Raw genomic sequence first — 25,042 nt, 5'->3', positions numbered from 1 at the left:
GCGATCTTTCCTTGGGGGGTCTTTTGGCTAGGGATTTGGGATTAAGTTTTTTCAGTTGGGTAAAAAGTTAACTTAAAACCAGAGCACTATTTATACAGGGTGGGATTTATTGAGTGAACAACTGACATACTTACTCATGAGTTGATCACTTCTCATTGTGCTGAATGACGATGAACAACGAGCTGTTTCGTGATTATTTTATTTACGTAATTTTATTTTACTAGTTATGTAACATGTAACAGATATTTTGCATTTTTGCGACAGTATTGCCAAAAGAGCTTCGATTCTCCATTCACAAACACATTATGTAACCGTAAAACTGTATTCATTCCTACGAAGACCTCAGACACTTTTTTTAAAACACGACGCATTTTTAGCAAATAAATTCTTTGTCCAGTTCCCAACATTGAAAATGGTAAAAATATCAGGCGTATTGATTTAAAAGGGCATTAATTCATTCGTTCACTCTTTCGTTCGTTAGTGCGTTCGTTAGTTTGTCAGTTCGTCAGTTCGTCAGTTTGTCAGTTTGTCAGTTCGTCAGTTTGTCAGTTAGTCAGTTCGTCAGTTCGTTAGTTCATTAGTTCGTTGACTCACCGGCGAGGTAGGGGTGCGCGCAGTGCAGCATGTGCAGGTGCTGGTGCTGCAGCGGTAGTGGTCTGCTCGCGATGGGCTTGGCCAGCGTCGGCCAGGGCGAGGTGTACGGGTGGGCTCGGTACTCTGCGGGGAGGTATACACATGTGTTAGGTAGGTGCTTTTTAGATAGAAGGAAAATATGTTTAAATATACAGTGGACTGCAGAGGAATTAGTGAAGTTGCCACCACCGAACAATCCAAAAAACAACGTCGCTCGCTTGTCAAACATCTGTGAGATCCATACAATTTACGTCAGATTTAATAGGCGAGCGACGATTCATGTGTCGGTGGTGGTACGGTAGCTAATCTCTCTCAGTAGAAAATTAGAAATGCCTGTACGAAAAAGTAGTAATAGGGGTCGGTCGGCAAGCACTGTACATTTCATCAATTAGTGTTTTGGTCCAGGGTGGCTTTCCCAGTTCAGGGTGATACACGAGAGTTGCGAGCAATGAAAAAGTTCCAGTGACATATAATTATGGAACGGCAATGGCATGTGGAACTTTATCATTGCTCGCAAGTGTGTATTTACTATCGAGTACCGGAATAGTGGCACTATTCTTATACGATGGGAATAATGTCATCGTGATTACTGCTATTCACCTCCACCATACTAGGCGTGAGTTTCTACGGTATTTAATATGATTGTAAGTACTTTATTCCATAATAAATGGCTGGATATCTTCAATTCCTCGCCAAATTATACTAAATCACTTACACAAATACGATCAAGACCTTAAATACATAATCGTTAGCATTCCTACACCCAAATTATCTCAAATCTCGGAGTTCCTTAGAGAGAAACCCCCTAAATATGCAATTTGAACCCTATACCCTTATAATAGCGTTCACATCTTACAAAAGCGTCGTAGCAATGAAAAAGCGACCGTGTTTCAAAATCATTAGGTCTGGAATGGGCGGGCATCCAAGATATTCCGGCTAAATGTAAGTCGGTTTTGGAATGCACCCCTTAAATTTAACACCCTTGATTTTCTTACGCCCCCCCCCCCCCCACCCCCCGTTCTGTCAGTAACAGACTCTGTGTAATATATCGCGGAACCTTTGTTAATCCATTAATCATGTAGCTTATAAGTACTAACATTTTGTTTTTGATTTTGGAACGTATTAATTTAATCTGTGTACGCTCGGCGTGTTTTTGAGTAATTGTTTTTAGTTGGTCTGTGGTTTGGTAACGGTTAATTTTATCCTTAACTAGAGAACAGGGAAAAAGAAGTATGATAATGATTTTTTGGCGGTCTAGTAGGTACTTCCATAATGTAAAGTTTGTATAATATAAATAAGTAAGTTAGGACATTTATACAAACTTAACATTTTATGGACGTTTAAAAAAAACATGCTATCTTTTTTTCTTCGATACTAACCTCACGATTGCGTAATTTGAACGCATAATAAAATAATCTAATATAATTTTATTAAGTACAGATCAAGTCCATAAAACACACACAAAACATGAAAAAGCAGTACTTAATACACACATCAAACACATTTGTCATTAACACCCGTGTTACATTGTTAAGTGTTATCGAAAATAAAATTTCTATACCTATTGAATTCTTGACAGATGTGTTAAAAGTCAACAACTAATCCTTTGTTATAATGTAACAGAGTATGGTGAAACTAGGCATAAATATTTCAAACCAATAATTAGAGGAAATTATTTAACAGAACGCCTCTGGAGGGTAAAAATATGAGAGGAAGCAGAGGCGTCGGCGCGTGGCTAAGCCCTGGGGGGCTCCGCCGCCGCGGGGGCCCAAGAGTTTGTTCAAGATTCACCCTGTATACACATCACACCTTTTAATTATTTAGAGAGTCAATGGTGGCATACGTTTCATACCTGTGTGTGTCTTTGTGACTGTCGTAACTTTTTGGTGTTTTTTTTTAATTTAGGAGTATTATCGATTCCTTATTCTTACTTTTAAATTTACGTGGCCACAGGTCGTACTTATAGCCAATTAAATGTAATGCGTCCACCTACCGGTATCGCACGTATCGCACCAAAATAATTTTCATAAATGTATGGAGAAACGGCGCGTCGGCAATACCGATGAAGTGGACGCACTTATGTGAATCTCTGTATACAAAGAATACTGAATGCGATGCGTCCGTTGCGTACGATGCCGAATGATGAACGCTCACCCTAACACCCCTCTTTTTCATTCAAATCAAATAAGTAGGTAATAAAGTAATAGGTAATATTAAATGAAAATCTCCATTCTCGATCATTTTTATAATTGGGTGTCCCCTCCATCGAAGGGAAGTTATGGTTGGAAATGTAAAGGATATTTAATAAGATTGCCTCCGGATCGTCCCTCAGTCATTTGTGTGTGGGTGTTAAATTAATTCAGCTCTTCAATGGTAAGAATGTGTATAAGTAAATAAGTATGATAAGAAGGTATAGTATCCTCGTCTTTGTACACCTGTACAGGGTGGAAAGATATGATAAGAAAAATAGATAGATAGAATACTCTTTAGTTGTATACCAAAACGTATAATAAACATTTAACAACATTAATTGGTGTACAATAGGCTGTCTTTATCACTTAAAGCAATCTCTTGGATTGGACTGCACGTGTACATTTTAAAAGGACAATACACTTTATTTGCACCAAGAACAGAAATTACAACAAAACAAAACAGTATGTAGTGTGGCAACACCTTCCCTCCATACATAGGTACCTAATACGTACTTCATATTAATAATAAAGACCATTCGCACATCAACCGTGTTCTTGATTGCTCGCCTCTTTACATGGCGACCTTGCCTCCGTGGCAGTGCCGGCGGACCGAATAATAAAATAAATTATAAACAAAGGACTTTTACATAGAAAAAAAGGACTATGGAGTGAAAGTGATAATATTAGTAAAAAATGGACTATGAGATAATATAATATAAAGGACCTAATCATATAATCAGAAAATAAACATACACAATTTTAAAACCAAAATCGATCTGCAAAATAAATAAAAATGGATGGCGCCGGGAGACAAATTGGCTGTTGAGGAGAAGGCGCTGGGAGTGTGCGAGTCGGGTAGCAGAGGATGTCCTCCGAGCTACAGCTGCGAGGCTGGAGGAGGATGCTGCTGCCTGATGCTGCCCAGAGGGACGCGAGGAGCTGGACGCGCCCACAGTTGGACCCCCGCATGTTCTACCGCCACGCCACCCAGATGAGAAATTTATATTCTTTCGGAACATTACTTAGAAATTCAGGTTTGCAAATTATTTAAATTCTTTTTTTTGAGTTGATTTACATTTTTTCAGTTAAATTCGTTAAATTCGTAAAGTTATTGTTGTCAAAATATAAGTAAAGTATTTTTGTAATTTTATGTAGAAGACGAATACATAAATATTTCAGTAAGAATAAATAGTATTCGAATGCTCAAATAGTAATTCAGTTCTAAAGTATTAATATTAGTAATTCAGTTATAAATTGTTGCATGTTTATTTTCTTTGGGAAAAGATATACCTATGTAATTAGTTATTGACGCTTGTTGACGACTAGGTAATTTCATCAAGTAAATCTAGTAAAAATTATAAGAAAATCAAATACTTATCGTACGTGTCGATACTTATTGTCAATTGTTATATCACATAATATTATATTTCATTTCAGGATATTTTATTTTACAGGTTTAAAGTACCTACATGCAAAATTTCATTTTTTCAAAAAAAAAAAAAAAACTTTGGTTTAAATCTCATAAACAATATTTTGATTTCTAAAAGATAAACATATTGATACCGATAAATAATGGAACTCACAAAATGACCAAATAATAAAATATATAATAATAGAAAATCTTACCTTATTTTTTATAAATTGTTCGAAAATATTTTTTAATTTAAAATGTCTAAATTCCGTCAAAGTACTATTCAAATTTCAAAATTAAACTGCTAACCTAATCAAATTGCAATAAATTAAATTATATACTTAAATAGATACATTTTTGTTTAAAATTTAAAATAATACAAATTACAAATTCAATGCATTGCACAATTTCCTATTTACTTACTTAATCACTTAAATTCAAAATATTCTTTGGTATTTTAAAAACATTCCTTGACTAGCCATTTTTTTTTAGCTATATTTAAATTGATTATTTGCATTTAAAAATTAAACCGCTATTCATTTATTAAATCACATAATATTATAGATACGAAGATAAGAAATAATAAATAAAATACTTTATTGCACTTAATTTACAATTATAAATACTTAATCAAATAAAAAGTAAAATAAAAATTAATTTAATTAAATCATCCACTGTGAGACAGATATTGCTCAAATGAAATTAATAGTACGTAAATATGCAATTCAATAAATACTTTATATTTTAATTCTAGTAATATAGTTAATGCCGCGTATATACTTATTTCATACCTATGTATGTATGAGCACGTTTAACCATACTTAATCAAAAACTATATGTATTTTATCAGTAATTAGATTTTTTTTTCAAAACCCGTCATAACAATTTTTCTTGTATTAGATTTTACCTTGTGCAGTAATAAAGAGTTTGTCATAGTCTTGTAACGCAATAAACCGATAGTATTTTCCAAATTTTCTTATTAAGTATTAAAAATATCGTATCAAAGTTCAATTACACATTTGGAGCATTATTCTTTGAATCCATACAACAAAAACATACTTCTCACAAACATGGTCACACGCTCAACAGATATTGTATTTCGATCCGCCGCGCATGCAGTGAGGAATCTGATGATCATGCATATTGGGAAATCATGTCATGTCTCGATGCAACATTTAAGCTAAAGTTATAACAGGTCTAAAATAAAGTTATTATTTTTGGATGTAACTACGTTTAGGATATCATTCATTGGAAGTATTAAACAGAATCACAAAACAGAAATATGCAGTAGTCAAAAATTCAACGCGTTAGATAATTAAATACATAATAAAAATAAAAACTCATGATAAAAATAAATACTTACGTACAGTTAGATTCAGAGAAACCTGACCACCTGTAATTTTTTTCACTAAATTAAAATAATGTAATGCCCGAACCATATTGATAAATCGAATATTAAAATATATCTCAACAGTATAATGAAGTTCCAGTATCAACATAATATTCAATACGTATTATTAAAATGTACAGTATCTCGAAAAGACACGTACGTCACTACAGAATATACATAAATAAATAATAAATTAATTTAGTAAACTAATAAAAATATAATTACGTAACCAGAGTTCGATTACGAAAAATTGATTTCGAAAAATAGTTACTGATTTTAAACTTAGGTACCCATAAATAAAAAATTATAAAGTTTGGAATGTAAAGAATAAAAATACATTAATAATATTAGATATTGTTACATAAACATAATGGTTTAAAAAGAAAACAAAATCGTAATAGGAGAAAGATAAGTAAAATGTAGAGTATAAAGTTTATTTTGCGAGCAAAGACACGGCTAGATGTAGTATTAAAGATCTTTTTGTCGTTCCAAGAAATGATGATTAGGTACGAATCGTCTTGTCGTCGTCGAATGTAGATAAGCGAAGGGTATAGGTATCGATGTACAAGTATAAAGATTGTTTAGTACTCTTTTGAGTCTAGGGATTGATAAGTATTGTTAATTGAAGGAAGATGTATGAATTATGGTGAAAATGATTATGAGTAAGCAATGATAAAGAATATTAGGTAATGTATGAAGGTTCAGTAGCTCATAGTGCACGTGAGTAATGTATGGTTGTGGAAACTTTAGTCTGTGAATAAACAATTGGACTGATCACCCAAGCGTTAACAATATTTATTGGCCGAAGGATTCTAAAGGACATGAGTAATATAAAGAAGGTAATACGAGTAAGGGACATACAGAGCGCAATTACCAAGATAATTAGCGATTACGTATGGTCAGAGGACTTATATAAATAAAAAGTTAATAGCAAAGTCATCGAAGGTACATATGGTAGGGTACAACAAGGTGTCACGTCCTTATTTCTGATCATAGTGCGGTCGAGAACCCTCCGTGAAGAATTTTGGAATTGCCTAAGAGTAGAGCTAGTTTAAATGTGCCCTTGTAATATTTATGGAATATGTGTTTTTTATATTATAATTATTATAGAGTCGACTCTCGTTGTTTTGCGTACCCTACAGATAAATATATAAATAAATAATGAAGACCAGCGCTGGCCCACCAAAGAGTGGAAATAATTATATGTACCTTTCGTAAATGTATGTGTGTGAAATGAAATAAAAGTATAAATTAAATAATAAAAAGATGATTTTGAAAATAAAAGAATATGAATGATGAAATACATACGCAAAATAAATGAAATATTTTGAAAATAAAAGATTAAATGAATGATGATAAATATACGCAAATAAATGAAATGAAGTATAGATAAATAAAGATGATTTTGAAAGTAAAAGAAATAAATGAAATAAAGTATAGTAAATTACGAAATAAATATATATTTTTTTTAATATAGAAAGAGAAAGAAATAGGGTTATAATGAATTGAATTAATAACTTACGTCAGTAAATATTTAAAAAAAAAAAATTAGAAAGTTTTAATCATAATGTAGTAAATAAATCATATAAATGAATAATTTTCTTTAACAATTTTAAAGTACAATCAAGGACAAATCCTTCTATAATCATTAGATAATTTTGAATTTTAGTTGGACACAACTTGTGTTAAATGAGTTTCTTGTAGGGCAAGTACCTATGTACTGAGTTGAATTATATTGAAACTAAATAATTATCATGAATATCGAAACATTTAATATTGTTTTTTTAAATAAATTACTATGATTTAGAGTAATACATTTTAAGGGTACCTATACATATACAGCTATACAGATGAAATAAAAATAAAAGATTTTTAAATAGAGATTTATTAAAGATTAATAAATACATTTATGTTTGGGTAAGCAATTATCAACAAGCGAGTCGTCAACAATACGTCAACATTACTTTATGTTAAGATAAAATATATTTTAAGTTTTGAGGAAACTTATAATTGTACTTATTGTTTCATTTTATATTGTATTAATGTGTGCACTATCATAATAATAAATCTTTTCAGAATCAGAATTTGCAATAGGAAATTAATACGTAATATATTATGTTAATACTTGGTATTCATTAAGATATCCGTAACTAAAATTGTATTAAAAAATAAATAAAACTAAAATATTAATGGTCCGGAAATTATATTATTCTTTGTTGGATATAAAGTGCACACTTAAATTCTTAATGTTAACTTTACGTGTTTAACCATGTAATCAATGAAAAAAAAAAAAAAAGCTTTGATGTCAACGATGTGGTTTAATTTTTGTGTTCAGTACAAAAACACTTGCAATAACTTATTTCTATAAAATCAATTTAAATTTTAATGTTTATACATTTATATAGAGTTTGTACGTAACTAATAAATACCCGAGTTTTCATATTTTTTTAAATTAGGATTTTCCTGTATATATAAAGATTCAAAATGTATTTTTTTTTTTGTTTAAAAGCAACCAATTTTAAGTAATTTTGTGAACTTAAGTAGTAACATATTAGTAACCTTGGAGAAGAACGAAATTTAAATGTCTGATTATTCTGTATCTGTAATTACTTGTAAAAATCTATTTTAACAATTACCGACTCATATTAAAAATTGAAAAAATGTAATTATGTAACATTTTTTTATTCGAAAAGGGGGAAGGTGTAGTGTGGCAACACCTTCCCTCCATACATAGGTACCTAATACGTACTTCATATTAATAATAAAGACCATTCGCACATCAACCGTGTTCTTGATTGCTCGCCTCTTTACAAGTATAAAGAGGCGGCCTTATTGCTTATAGCAATCTCTACCAGACAAACTATGGATGGAAGTGAGTCTATATACGAAATTACCTGTTAGTTATAAATTCTATCAGAATCAGAATCAGAATCAGAATCAGAATCAGAATCAGAATCAGAATCAGAATCAGAATCTGATTCTGATTCTGATTCTGATTCTGATTCTGATTCTGATTCTGATTATAAATTCTACTTCAAGAAAACATTCCTTTATAATAAGAGACAATAAAACTGCATTAACGTACGCCATTCAAACCATAAAATAAACTAAAATAAACCACACAGTCCCTTTAAAACGATAAAAAGCAACACTTGAGAAAACAACAAAAAAAAACTAAAAATAGCACTTGCACAATTTGATCAAAAGGGGCGCCCTAAAAACTGAACTGCAGAAAAACAGACAATTCTTAATCCGTTTTAAGATAAATTGTACCAAAAACACGAACTATTGTAGTGAATGCGGTTCACAAAGGCATACTATCCGTGGCAGTCTCATTTGTTGAACTGTGAAGCAGATAGTTAAATCAATATGGGGTCAGCGAATTCGCGAGTGGAGACCACGAATTGCTACCGTACCACCACTGACACATTACCAATACATAAGCAGTCTGTCTGATCCATACAAGTTACGTCAGATTTGACAAGTGAGCTGATCAAGGATTAGGAAAGCGTGGGACGCCCTCCGGCCAGTCACTAGCTGGTTGGGGCAGGATGAGGAAGGCTGGGGACATAGGGTGGCACTCCAAAAAGCAAAAGACCAAGGGAGAGGTCTACGACCAGCATTAGAGGATTACGGGCATAGGACAGACATATAAACATTAGGTACTATACATACTTATGTGCAGATAAACACATGAAACGTATAACACCCCACCTTTTCGATCTGAGGTTAAAAAGGCACACGCCATTGTAACACGCAGATATTAAACGATATCTGTACACAAAAGACTGCTCTTTTCAACCATATTTAGAAGTAACTCTCATTGTACGAGGATTAGTATTGAAATAATATTATTGCGATATTAACTATGAATTTATTGTTCCGAACGTATTGTTAAATGGGGGACTATAGTTTTTTTTTATTGTTCACACATGTTTTTTATTGGCTTGAAAATAATGTGGCTCATATTGTATTTGTCCGATTTTTATTAACTGCCCCTGTTTTTGTAGGGATTATGGGAAACGGATAACCGCATCCAAATCCAGATCGTTTTAGGTACATACCTACCTATGTCTAAATTATATGACGCATATTTATGAATAGCGCGACTTAAAAACCGTGGCATAAAGAGTCACGCCACGGCCATAGACTGACGTTTTTGAACAATAAGTGTTGCAAAAAAATGAATATTACACTTCGATTGGTAATTATATACTTCCTCACCACCTGAAAATCACATCCCTTTAATAAACACCCGGACTCTATGAAAATAATGCCAGTAAATGCGCACCCTCCATTTTGTTTCGGTTCGGAAATCAATTATTTTAACACTTCCCGCGCGACGGCTGCGGCGGCGGCGGACCGCTCGGAAACGGGCAATTAAATAACATTATGGAACGACCGATACAGCCAGCTTGTTATTTTTACATAACTGTTATTATTATGAGATCCAGCAGCTCACTTTAGATTACCTGGGCCTCAATAGGCAGCAGCAGTACCATCAATAAATTCATTAAAATGGAAATGGATCCTAACTAATTGTTTAAGCCGGTATTTAATCGATGTATACCTATGTATGTACCTTATCTATGTATTTAAGAATAGAATAGAATAAAATTTTATTTCAGACCACGTCCATAAAACATTGTAACAAAAACATAACACGTAAAACAAACAAATACAAACATACAAATGCAGTAAATACTTAATACTAATAAATACTAACCTAATCTAATGTTGACAACACACATTACAAATACCTAACTATACACTAACAATACACTGACACACATACACAATAATAAATGAAATAATAATACGAGTAGTTAAAAACAAATCCGACCGCCACACCCCGCCTCACCGGCTGATGACGTGCAGCCTCATCCAGTGAGTCAGGATAGGGCCGTCGAACTTGCCAGCTATATCTTTCAGGAAGATGTTGGTACTGCCTTGGACTCTGTGCATCAGGGAAGCCACTCTTTTACGCATAATGGCGTGAAAGCCGTCCGTATTGGCATCAGCAAACATTCCTGAAGCACTGCAGAACCGCGGCAGCCCCAACATCATTCTGAAAGCATTATTATATTGTACTCGCAGGGCGCTGTAGGCCTTCTGCGTATAGTTGACCCACAGGCTGCACGTGTAGAACGACTGACAAAAGGCCTTAAACAGTGTTATCTTAACAGGTTCTGTGCACCGTGAGAACCTGCGGGCCAGCATGTTGCATCTAACTGCCAGCGCCCTGCGCTCCCTGTCGATGTCTAGGTCATCACTGAGGTCTTCGGTGACCCAATGACCCAAATACTTAAATTGGCTTACTCTCGGTAGAGGAGAGCCACAGAGTGAGACTGAAGGTATGGAGTCATATGACGTCCTTCCCGCCTTGAACAACATGAGCTCACTCTTTTTTGTGTTGTATTTAAGTCCATGGGTCGCCGCGTATGACTCGCAAATTGAGAGCAGCTTTCTAAGGGCACTAATCGAAGGACACAGCAGCACCATATCATCCGCGTAGCTGATGTTATTGATGAAATTTCCATCAATTGAGCATCCGACACCGGCGCTGCTGAGCTCCTCGATCAAGCCGTTCATGTACAGGTTGAAGAGCTTGGGTGACGTCAGCCCCCCCTGTCTTACCCCGCACTCCAACCTGTACATGTCAGATAATGTACCTGCCCATCTGACTGCATTCGTCTGATTCCCATACCAGAAGCGAAATAATGAACTTAGTTCTGAAGGAAGTTTTGTGTCCTTGGCTAACTTATCCCACAGTATGTCATATGACACTAAATCGAATGCCTTGGATAGGTCCAGGAAGCAGGCGAATACAGGCGTCTTTCGATCGGTATAATAGCGGACGGTGTGCTTTAAACACAGAATAGCTGACTCCGTAGATAGACCCGGCCTGAACCCAAACTGACCATCATGTAGATTCATACATTTGCCAAGATATTTGTCCAGCACACTGTCCAATACCTTTGCCATTGTGGTTGCCAACGATATAGGTCTATAAGCACAAATCTATTAAAAATAGATTATTATCAAGCGATATTGTTTTTTTACATGTATTAAACTATAAGTAAATAACTGATAATGATAAAAGTCTTTGGCTCTGGTTTAAATCCCTGAAACCATTATGGAATGACGAAATTTATTACGTATTACACGACGACGAAATGTAGAATTAGTATTCACTTCGTTCGTTTCGTCTAATAACAAGATCGGGATAAATTTTCTGGTCGATGAAAAGATTCAGCAAATATAAAGTGAAGGTAAGGTGTTATTAGTCGAGACGTTTCTATTGCACTGACAGTCGATATTGTTAATCTAAGTTAATTCTTCTTCTTTCGTGTCAGTGAACATGCGAATTTTTAAATTTGTCCAGACCAAAAAGAAGCAACTTTGATAGCATTCTGGTTGGCCTGGAGTAAGTCTTCCCGTGTGCAGGTGGAAGGGTACAGGGCACAGGCGACAGGAGAGTAAATGCTCCATAGTCTGGGGGGCGGTACCACAGTCGCATAGGTTGGTACCAACGGTATAGCCCCACTTGTAAAGATCGTCCTTGCAGAAGCCTACCCCTGCTCGACCGATTTAGAGTCTTCCAAATGTGCCAATATCTAAGTTAATAACACTATTAATCCGTCGTGAACTATACCTGCACAGGTGAAGCGAACGTAAACAGTAATGAACGCGACCGAAATAATGTAGTTTGCGGTTCGCAATAAAATGTCCGACTCTGTGTATAATGTAATGCGACGCCGCCGGCTGTCGGCCTCAACGTGCAGGCATACGGTGAATAATTGTTTATAACTGCTTTATCGAGGTAAATTTGATTTAATATGGAAAAAACCGACGACCGAATGGCGTAGTGGTTAGTGACCCTGACTACTGAGCCGATGGTCCCGGGTTCGATTCCCGGCTGCGGCAGATATTTGTTTAAACACAGATATTTGTTCTCGGGTCTTGGATGTGCCCGTAAAATGGCAATAGGCCCGCCCCCTATTACATTGGGACTAACATAACACTCTGGCGAAAAGTGGGTGCAGCAATGCACCTCTGCCTACCCCGCAAGGGAGTACATTAGTACAAGGCGTGAGTGCGTGTGTTTGTGTGTGTTGTTTATGTAAAAAAATATTCATGCGTACAGTCCGATACTGATAACTTTGCAACGCACGTCTCCATTACGTCACAGTAATCCTCTAAGCTCACGTTTCAGCTTAGATGATTACTAATAATATTATCATTTTAAACTGAAAAATCTATTGATAAATCGGTATTGTCAAAGGCGAAGGGGGTGTATGTTTTCTAAAACACAAACGCAAAATTCTGCACGATTTAAGTTTTGGAATATAATGTCCACGCTAGGCAGATGGATTATCGTTTTGGGTTCATTTCTCTATGAAAACCAATGATTTCAAAAGGAAGGATACGCCCGTCAGAACGTTTTGTCAAAAGAAAATGGCACCCGCGCGCTGGCCCTAATTCATACAAATTATGACAGATGTATGAGATTTTAGGGCCAACGAGACGGTGTCATTTTCTAGAGCGGTTGGGCCTGTCCTTACTCTAGTAATATATAAGTCAATGATGAAAACTGTTTCATAGAGAAATGTGTCAAATAAGTATAAGTAATCAAATATCAAACAGTGTAATGTTACAATAAGGTAAAATTAGTTATTGCTTTATAAATTTCTCTTCATAATCCTAACTACATAAAAGAATAATACTAAAAGTGCAAAATTTTCCATTGTGCCTGAGCCTGAGTGCTACTTTTAAACAGAGTCAACTTATTATACCGGGATCCCCACGGGAAACCCTGTAATGACAATGCGAAGCTCACACAGATTACTTTATCTTCTAATAACTATATTAACTATCTCAATTCATACGACAAGTAAGACACAAATCATATGCGTAGTAACAATTTGCTTACAACCATATAGTTTACCTATTACACACACATAGTATACGCAACAACAGATAAAACACCACCGCGACAGAGGCGCCACCTGTTCGTTGACTACATAAACCGTTTCAATTTTGGAACACTTAACGCGACCGCAGGCTGTTCCGAATTTAAACGAACCAATGGGCTCCTGCGGTTAACGCGTGGTGTGTTCCGAATACGAAATTTTTGGTGCTTTCCAACGGTCCGGCGGTTTATTTTGGAGGGTTTAACGGCTATTAAGGGTCAATCCTTGGTCAATGTCAGATGTTTGGTTCTTTTTTCTTAAGTTAGTAATATACTTAAGTAACATTATTTTATGAATTTGTCTTCAACTACCCATATAAATTGTGTATAGGTATATATGTAATTTTGACTTTGAATAAATCAACATGTCTACGCGACGTGCTACGAAATCTCGTAGCCGTGCTACGAATCTGCGTAGCATTGCTACGACCAGCGTAGCAACGTCATACAAATTTAATATAAGTAATTATTATTATAACTTTAATACTAAATTGACAGATTCTTAACGGATTATCAACAGTCGATTCTCCCGCCAATAGAACAATACGTCACTTGATCATTGACAAAGGAATAAAGAGAGAACATGGCATATCCACGAAAAAATGCGCCTAAAATTGCGACCGGTCGCCATGTTGATTGACATCCAAACACAAGGTACTTCAGCTGTCAAACAATTTGTTTGTTTACATTTTTCAAGAAAAAAGCCGCCATTTTTATTGACACCAAAGTTTAGGTAGGCGCATTTTTTTCGTGGATATGCCATGTCCTCTCTTTATTCCTTTGTCAATGCACTTGATCGTGGACTTTAGGTTGTCACATTATGAACATTATGGTATATAAAAGTAGCATAAATACATAAACTTTATTCCGATTAAGGTAAACATCCGCCTATCGGCATCGTACGTATCCTACCAAACGGATGTTCATAAATAATGTATGGAGAAACCGATGAAGCGGACGCATTTGTGTGAAATTCAATACAAGGAATACTGAATGCGATGGCGCAACTGGCATACTATGCCTAAAGGTGGACGCTTACCTTTACTCCTCTTTAATTTCATCACGGATACGATTTATTGATACTCTATCGATAGCGTTCACCATCTCTCTCTCTCTCTCTTTCTTTCTCTTTCTCTCAGAGTTCAGTTTATGACGCGAATATAAAAACTCCCGCTAGCCCGTAATGTGAGACGTGGCTTAGGTCTAATGGACTGCAGTGATGCGATAAACTTTCGGCCATTTTTATAAAAAAGCCGAAACACAAAATTTCTCTCTTACAGCTATAACACAAAATTAACATCTTAGGTAAATAGCTACTAGCCAATTACAAGTTCCCAGTGATATTTACAGATAATGTAACTTGTGAACATATCTAGATAGATATATAGAGAATAAATTTGGTTCGCTTCATAAAAAACCTATAAGGCCTATTACTAAACGTTCCATGTTACAAATAACTTGTAAACATATTTAGACAAATATATGGTAGTATAGGTACTTTTAAGTATGGGGAGTAGATTTGGTTTGTTCTTTGAGATCTGCCTTTGGGTTTGACACATTTATTTCTAATATGCCATGACATAAAAAGTTACATTCACTCAATCCTAACTTAATATTATAAATGCGAAAGTAACTGTGTCAGTCTGTCTGTTACTGTTTCACGCCAAAACTACTAAACGGATTTGAATGAAATTTGGTATACATATGGCTTAGACTCTGAGAAAGAACATAGGCTACTTTTTATCCCGGAATTCCCACGGGAAAACTTTTTAAGGTGAAGCGAAGCTCGCGGGAACAGCTAGTATCGTATGAAAGTAACTGTCAGCTATCGATAGATAGAGTTATTGAAACTAGCAGTTACTCGTCGATACACAGCCATTACAAGAGCCGAAGATTATTTAAAAAAATAGTTTCGGCCAATTTTCCTCAAAATTACCTACATAGCCGAAATACGGCCACAACTGGCATCCCTATTTCCCGGATTCGAATTCCGAATATTATCGCAATATGGCGTCGAATGACATGTTAATACTGAGGCTCGGGTTCCGTTATGCATAATTTTATTGGAAGCCCAAATTTTGATTTTCAGTCGGGGCAGAGTTTTATTTTCAGGTTAGGATATTTTTTTTCCATTGATTATTGGAAAGGGGTCTACCAGTGGCTACGTGACTTATTTTTCATTACTTTTGCTGGCATTGGTGGTTACTTTGTTATACAGATTTAACTGGACTGGGGGTCAAGTACTGGTTTGATAGTTTGGCGAAAACTATAAAAGTTAACGTTTTCTCGCATACTAAGTGGTCCCTCTTGCATAAACTATCATTAAACTTTTGACAGATAATGTATGCAGATGACAGGAGAAAACGTAAACCTTTTTTAGTTTTATAAAATAGCAAATCCCAAAAAAATAGATGTGGTACCACATCAGGGCCTCTAGTACGGGATTTGCTATTTTAGAAAACTAAAAAAGTAGTCGTCGTTTTCCGTCTTTCTCAACACTACAACTACGGCGGATTTCCAGATCGTCGGAAAGTATTGTAGTGTGAGACATTTGTTGACCAGTAATAGGAACAGATCTGGGTGTTTAAAGATGACTTTTTGGCAGATGTCGGCCGTGAACCCATCCCCTACCTACTGTACCTACCTACTGATATAAAACTCATATAACTTTTGAACATTCGTGAGTAAAATTGAAATGCTGTTTTAAGAATTATTCTAGAAGGGAACGTAAATGTGGTTTACTATTTAAGCCGGAGGTTGAGATGAGAAGGTCCCGGGTTCAATCCCCGGCCGGGGCAGATATTTGTACTAGGGCCTTGAGTGTTAATTATGTATCTATGTAGATATGATGATGATAATGGCCTCCTCGTCGTATCCGATGACAGCGACCGACCCTGTCTATATTCTCGCATGTGCTCTGATGTGGCTGGAGAATCCGAACTTGTTTTTATGTTGATATAATCAGCTATCAGCTGACCGACACCCATAACACAGGCTCTGCCTAGTTTGGGCTCCGATGGCCGTGTGTGAGATATAAAAAAAAAACACGCACTCACGCCTTGTACTAATGTACTCCCTTACGGGGTAGGCAGAGGTGCATTGCTGCACCCACTTTTCGCCAGAGTGTTATGTTAGTCCCAATGTAATAGGGGGCGGGCCTATTGCCATTTTACGGGCACATCCAAGACCCGAGAACAAATATCTGTGTTTAAACAAATATCTGCCCCAGCCGGGAATCGAACCCGGGACCATCGGCTCAGTAGTCAGGGTCACTAACCACTACGCCATTTGGTCGTCACTACGCCATTTGGTCGTACGTGTGTGAGATATATGTGCGTACTTATGTGCCCACACAGAACAACAACACAACGGAACAATTAACTCGCACTAATAACATCTTCATTCCCTAACTATAAAGCGGCGGCCATCGAGGTACATCTTAATTTACTAACACTCGCAATATGGCGCGGACTTTTTCAATAAAACTGGCAACATCTGCAGACCCACTTAGGCTAGGAGCGAGCGGGACAGCGGGGTCACTCCCTACACCCACGAACCAACCAACGAGAAATGCCCTGCGATCCGTAAGCTTAACACAACGAGTATAAAGCCGTGGTTAGCGCAACGGTCCGAAGCTTAGGAAAAACTTAACTGCAGAGCTAACCTCGGCTTTATCTCGTTGTGTTAAGCGTACGGATTGCAGAGCAATTCTAGTTCGTTCGTTCGGCGGTTTATAGAGTGACCCGCCAATGCGCGGAGCTATGGGTTAGAGTGAGATAGCGAACCGCGGGGGGGTCCGAAAGCAAAATTAATATGTTCTTGCCATTTTCGGACGAAACTCGCTTTATTATTTTATTATTGATGTCGGTAAGAGATTTCTCTATTACTATTTTTTGTTGTCTTCTCGCCTATTAGCGCCGGCTGCGTGTAATGAAATAATTCTTACGAAAGTTATTAGTGTTTGGCGTTTTATTTGGGAAGGTTGGTATCCATTTTAGTGAATTACTATAGCATTTTTATATTGATATAGGAACCTTCTCATCACAAGCTTCCACAAAGCTGAGCTGGGCCAGCGTGGTGGCCTTAAATCCCTGTTTTCATTGGATGGAGACCCGTGCCTCAGTAGTGGGGACATGATGGATTGTGATGTAAGCTGTGTCACCACCATTTAACTTACTACTTATATCACTTTTGCAACATCAACTGAATTTGAATTTTATAAGTAGGTATTTTCCTAATTTAAAAATGATAAACGTTAAATGATGATTTTGCTCGGGTATATGGTTAAGTTTAATTAGATTATACTTTGAAAAATGTAGCATTCTTTGTTTCCTATGACATGATTGTCAGATCCTTATGCCATGCCTAGTAAATAAAGACGATTTTCGCTTAAAAACGAACAAATGACAAATTAAAATTATAGATTTGACAGCTGTCATAGGGCTCATGCATTTACATTACAAAGTATAGTAGGCCTAAGCAGTGATATATAATATATAGTGATTGAGGAATCAAAGCTACAACCATATTATTGAGGTATGACCAGAGTGACGACCGGATGGCGCAGCGGTTAGCAACGCTGACTCTTGTGCCGAAGGACCCGGGTTCGATTCCCGGCCGGGGCAGATATTTGTTTAAACACAGATATCTATTTGTTCTCGGGTCTTGGATGTGCCCGTAAAATGGCAATAGGCCCGCCCCCTATTACATTGGGACTAACATAAACACTGGCGAAAAGTGGGTGCAGCAATGCACCTCTGCCTACCCCGCAAGGGAGTACATTAGTACAAGGTGTGAGTGTTTATAAAAAAAAACCGGCCAAGTGCGAGTCGGGCTCGCGCACAAAGGGTTCCGTAGCAGCAAATATAATTTACAGTTAAATCAACCTATCTCAAAAACTATAAGAGATACTTTGATCAAACCAAAAATCGTTGAAAGAGTTAATTAGCATGCATCACCTCTATTTTTTTTAGAATTTTATACCCCGTAGTTATAAAAATAGAGGGGGGGGGACATACTTTTTACGACTTTGAGAGCTGATATCTCAAAAACCGTTCACTTTAAGAAAAATGTTTTTTAGAAAACTTTATATCATTTTAAAAGACCTTTCCATTGATACCCCACACGGGTATGCACATCGAAAAAAAAAAATTCATCCCTCAGTTACATGTATGGGGGGCCCCACCCCCAATTCTTTTTTTTACTATTTAGTGTCATATTTTTGTAGCGGTTCATACAACACATATTCCCATCAAATTTCATCACTGTAGTACTTATAGTTTCCGAGTAAATCGGCTGTGACAGACGGACAGACGGACAGACGGACAGACGGACATGACGAAACTATAAGGGTTCCGTTTTTGCCATTTTGGCTACGGAACCCTAAAAATGACCAGAGTAGGTTAAAAATGCCGTCGGCCAAATGGGTCGGGCGTGTTGGTATTTCATATTAAAATAACGTAAATAATATTCCGCCAATTTGTTGACTTTTGTAGCGATTTGGACATGATTTGGATAAGGTTCCAGTGCAATATCAACTAACACTGAGATGGACAGACGAACTTTAAGCTAATGTCGGCATTAAATCTATCGCTGCCTTGCTTTGACAGTATCCGGACAGAAAGAGACAGACAAAAATTAATGCCGATACTATGTTATTGTCCCTTTCTGGAACTCAGCATTACTCTATCCTCCTGACACCTGGCATGCTATGAGTAGGACATTGAAAAAATATATAATATATAGTTTAAAAATACCTATATTAAAAGTTTTATGGAGTATCCCTGTTATTCCTTTAAAGTTTTATGAAGTACCTATCCCTTAAACAATTTGTTCTTTGACAAAGTGACAAAACGGTTCAGTAGTATTTTTTTTTTATTTTTTTAAAATTTAATAACTGTGTATACATTTATACCTCTCGGGGTCAGGAGGCTATTTCCACATTTCAGATTGCTCTTGTTAGCGTGTCGGTGACAAACGCTAGAGCTGCACTAAAGTCTTGTCACCGTGGTGACATAATTACTCCTATCATGTACTTACCAATAATATTTATTTATCATCACACTACATAATATCATTACGGTTAATTAAAAAAACCTGTGGACACACACGACCATAATCCGACAGCAAATTAGGAAGATCGTGTAATATGGGTATCGGACAGCTGATGTATCTACAGACATTCATAGATAGATACATTTTATATTAATTTTAGAAAAAAATTCAATGCATAAAATTATGTTCTTAATACCTTATTGTTTGTTTTTTTGTTTATTGTTTAGTTTGAAAGTATAAATATTTGTGTTCTTACTGTGATCTCTGTATACGTAGTACTTAGATAAACCTTTTATTTTAATTAACGTCAACATTGTTGATTTTATATAGATTTTTATTTAGGTTGTCATAGATATTTTACGAATGTTGTGTACACCTTTAATAGGCTTTTACAACAAAATTATAATTTTAAGAAATGATTTATTAATGTAAGTTGTTTAAGCTGCTGGTGTTCCTTTTTGAATAAATAAATAAATAAATAAATATATTCACTTAAACATCCAAGACCCGAGTACAAATACCTGTCTTTAAACAAATATCTGCCCCGAACCTTTGACATAGTAGTCAGGGTCGCTAACCACTACACCATTCCGTCGCATTGTACCTTAAAATCTAGATCGGTCCTCTAATTTATTTTTCTTTTTTCTGTAACTGGCAGTTGCCTGTAAGATATCGCACTCAGCGATAAGGCCGCCTATCTTGTGCATCGTCTCCAGTACTTATATAAGTATATTTTATCTATTTTGTTATTTTGGTGACCAAAAAGATAATATTCTATTTTATTCTCGGCCGGGACTCAAACTTTGGATCGTCACTTTCATTACTGTAGTAAGGTATGATTGGTAGGTATTTGTTTCAATACTGTTACCTAATTCACATAAGTATTACAATAATTCCTTTAAAACAAAAAAAATATATAACTACAAAAAGTCGGCGTTTTTGTAAATCGATCAGCGACCGCTACACGGGTCCGTTATCGACGTCGATAAACTCGTTTACAGCTTGATCCACCGATCACTGCGCCGTATTTATGGCGAATCGCGATAAAGTAACCTTTATCTGCGTTGATAACGAACCCGTGTAGCGGCAATAGTAAATAATTGGAGGAAAAACTTACCATTAACGCCATTGCTTTTGGCAGCACTATCTCTGTCCTCGCGATCTCCCAATATGGCACTCACACTGAATTTCAACAGAGGTTTCTTCGGTTCATTATTAAACTCCTCACAATTCCTCACCATCTCATCAGTATAACCTTTCCTCTCAGTGCTACCAACCTCACCACTCTCATCACCGGAGTTTTCCTGATAATTCATAAACCTCTTTTCTAATTCTTCCAATCGCCGTAATCCGGACTTTTTGCAGGCGAAAGGAGAACAGTCGTACGCCCCGCAGCTCTGGCAGCGCCGCGACAAATTTAAATTTGGAATGTTTAGAACTTCTTTTTCTGCGTTTTCCCGGTAAAATTCGGTGTGGAACGCGGGCTGCTCGTGTTTGACGTAAGCAGTGTCATCCTCGTCTCGGCTTTTTGAATCGTCGTCGTGTTCGATTTTCGTATCGTCGATCGATTCATCGTTTCGATTGCAGTCGTCTTCGGTTTCCTGTGTCTTCGATTCTTCCATTTCCGGTGAATTTTCCCTCGAGATCTGCTGCTCATAGCTCTGCCGCTGCAATACGTAGTTCTCTAGCTGCTGGTTTATGTACTGGTTGTGGAAATTTACGGTCTTCTGTTGATGCAGAATGTTGTCGACCAGAAACGGGGATGTCATGTTGAAAGGGCCGTTATTTTTGTACAAGTTCTGTATAGTCTTCAACATAATGTTGTGGTCTAAGTATTTTTGCGTCACAAACGGATTCAACTTCAAAGGTCCATGTTTGGCATCTTGCGACGGGTACATCATACGTTCATAACTGCTATTTTATATTTCTAATCATATTTGTTTACCAAAACAACTTTATTTAAAACAAAAACAATAATAGCAGCTCGTTATAAACAAACGCAACACAACAATGAAAAAAGTTTTCGAATCGAATTAAGTCCGAATCGGTAAGCAAACAAACACTGGCCGCGAAGAATGGGGCGAGAAAAAATATAAATTCGAATTCCGATTTCGTCCAGAAATGCGCAATAAAATCGGGACGCGTGTTCGCGGTGCCCGCCACCAACAACTGACTAGAAAAGGGAGTGGTGAAGCAAAGGGGCGGTTTCCGAACGCAGTGGGGTAGCTTTTTACCGCGTTTTGTGTTCCCGCCGCCCAGCATTCGCTGACCTCTGCCTTCCTTTCCTACCCGACTAATGTGTGCGAGCTCGCGCGCGATTTAGGAGTCAACCTTAAATGGTAAGCTGCAATTACTTACAAAGTTAATCGTGCATTTTGTAAAGATTCTATTGCAATGGGGTACGGTGGGATTTAAGATGGTTTTGAAAGTGGCGAGCGGTAAGTATTATAGTCTTTATGGCTGTGTTTTATTATTGATAGCTCTGTGTAGAAAGAGTTGAAGAAACATTACAGTGTTCAATAAAATGGATTTTCTCTGGCAAGAATTGGGTTGTTATTGAATTTGTTACTATAGAAAGTTCCTATATTTCTTATTATTGTGATAAATCAATCTTCAACCGCTTGCTTTATAAGTGATAATGTTGGTACCAGTAGAGATATGGATAATGTTGGTACCAGATCTATATAATATCAGCCATCGCAGCACAGCCACTACCTAAATGTCGAAATGACCTAATTCCTAATGTAACCTAAACAACATTATATAAACCATTATTTATTTTTCCAATATAAGTACTTAATTTTATTGATTTTTTTATTTAGTTAAATAAGGAACACCAGCAGTTAACACAACAGACATACTTAAATAAAACATCAACAATCTTAAATCTTACTAACAAAAATACTCATTATGAAATAATTTTCCTTGCTACGGTCTCGTAGGCTACGATGCTACGGCGTGCTACGAAAATCGTAGCACCTACTACGACGGTCGTAGCAAAGTTTTGTACGATTTATTTGATAGATCTGTAAAACTGTCTTGGCCTTTGAATTGTATTCACTAGACTAGATTATATTACATTGCTAATACAAATTTTGAATAATATTTTTTTCTTCTACGAAACTAATCAGATTCTTATAATCTACATAATTATTTGTTGGCTGCATCACTCTGCACTTCAGCACAGAATAATAACTAGTACTTCGGTTAGGTGCCTATTTTATTTCACATTTCAATTACTTATTGCATACGTTTCTTATTCTCTACATCTGAAATTGTGCACTGAAAGTCGTCATAAGCAGAATTCAGCGAGTGAAAGAGTAAAACAAAAATCAAATTCATAAACGGCCAGGGCTAAACCTCATCCAACCATAGAGTATAATTTCTCAAATGCTTATTCATACGTAACGTGCTCCGTAAAACGTCTAAAACGAGACTGGCTGAAAAGAAAAAGAAAGATTAAACGCGAAGACAAAAACCGAGAATAGACCACGCCCCGCGCTCTCATTGGTGCAATATTTACAGAGCTCGCTGCGAACAAATCCGTACCCTATTTTAGAAATGATTGAGGTTAAATTGCTTTTTGAAGCTTTGATGAAGAAAGTTTGGAGTATAGAATTCATGATAATGTAGTTTTCTCTTTATTATCTGTCTCTTAGCCAGAGTGAGTGGAATCGAGTCTTTGATTTGATTTCCGTTTCCGTTTTCTTTGTTAATATGATACTGAGTTATGATTAGTGTTCTTATCAATATCGTATCGGCCGCTTAGGTTTAACATTTGATAGTCCCGTGCGATATGTGTTGGATTTATAATCCTAATCGAGTAATGATGCCATTTTTACGAATTTCACGTGAATATTCACGTTTCATTCATGTTTCTGCGAGGAATGACTTTGTTTGACAAGACAAAGTTGTTTACGTAAAACCACTGTTTCTGCTTTGTAATACTTAAATAAGTGAGTCACAATAAATAAAATCTACTATTACCCAATAACTTTATTTATATTATAAAGGGGTGAGGTAGAAAACGGTCTCAACTGCTAACAATACTTTTAAAAACCAGTTTTAAACTTTACAGCAATCCCTAAAGTCGGAAGATCCACACATATACGCATTCAAATTAAATCACATCAAACCCAACCGTATAATACAAGACCATAACCATTATTAACAGAGATCGTATTCATAAATAATATTTTATTGCAACAAATAATTAGATATGACAAATCTCATTGGCGTAGCCAATAAACGGAAGCATTTCTAATTTGCAACAATAGATGGCGTCACGTGCGCTTCCCGCCAATTTGAGACGGATATAGAGATGCATTTATAGAGCTGGCTTTAAATAATTTAGTTTTTTTTTCTCTTGACCAGCGATCTGTTATTGACGTCGATAAACTCTTTTATGCGCGTCGCACCAATCACAGCGTCGTGTTTATGGAGAATCGCGATACAGTGACGTTTATCTACGTCGACAATGAACCCATGCAGCGGCAGCAGGCATTTGCAAAATCTAATCAAAGACAAATGTCACATTTAGATGTTATAAGGTTGGTACTGACCAGCGTTAGGGTGCTTACATAGAAAATCGCGTTCCCTGTAGGTATCTACCTGTAGCATTTCCCGGATTTTTAAATGTCATGAGCGTTTTCGCATAATCAGGTTACCGGTACATACCTGTACCGATTCTCTATGTAAGCACCCTTACGAGGTATAATGAAACATGTTACACAGCGAGCATTCGTGCAGTCAGTTGGTACGTAGTGTTACAGGGAAACCAGCGAGCAACCAGTCGATTTTAGAACACAGCGTTGCGTAACATACCCGCTGGGAATGTTACATTAATTACACCTCTTAACGTAGGCAGTACCCACCTTTAGAGTAGGGGTCACACAACAAACTTAACTAAGTACTTACACATAATACCTATCCTTTTTTATTTTGATGTTTAGCGCTGCAGTTGAAATGTTCTTTATTTCTGTCTATATCTCTAATAGATCTCCTCACTGGGGTCTTTCTGATGTATTTTTCCTGACAAGACATAACAACACAAATAGCAGGTAATTTAAGGCTAGCTAAAACACAGTCATTAAACAAAACTCCTAAACACCAAAGAATACCTTATGGAAGACCCCATTTGATCCACATTTAACATGCGATCGATAAAATCAACGCTTATTAGCTATTATAAGGACCCCCTAATTCTAATCGTCTGCATAAAATTTATGCAATAATTTAAATTAGTCACGGACAGTCGGCATAAAGGGTGAGAGTCAAAACACTGGGGCTAGCAGTAACATCGCCATATTAAAATTTTAATTTATTATTATTTAGGTTGACATCCACGGATCAACTACACGTACAACTCGTCTGGCCAACTGTATTCCTTG

General features: G+C 36.4%; 1 protein-coding gene across 1 annotated transcript in view; it reads right to left on the bottom strand.

Annotated features, from left to right (window-relative positions):
* The window catches only part of LOC119694673 (homeobox protein DBX1), a 43,977-nt gene extending 22,175 nt beyond the window's left edge, over nt 1-21,802 (bottom strand). The window contains exons 1-2 of the mRNA XM_048632039.1: nt 20,770-21,802; nt 595-717 (exon numbers count right to left, since the gene is read on the bottom strand). Of these exons, the coding sequence (XP_048487996.1) occupies nt 595-717; nt 20,770-21,553 (907 nt within the window). The 5' untranslated portion in view covers nt 21,554-21,802. The remainder of the gene's footprint in view (nt 1-594; nt 718-20,769) is intronic.
* Nucleotides 21,803-25,042: the final 3,240 nt, after the last annotated feature.

This window comes from Plutella xylostella, chromosome 30 (assembly GCF_932276165.1).
Source record: "Plutella xylostella chromosome 30, ilPluXylo3.1, whole genome shotgun sequence".
Lineage (NCBI taxonomy): Eukaryota > Metazoa > Arthropoda > Insecta > Lepidoptera > Plutellidae > Plutella > Plutella xylostella.
Note: the sequence above shows the minus strand (reverse complement) of the source record. Positions and strands in the feature narration are given on the sequence as shown.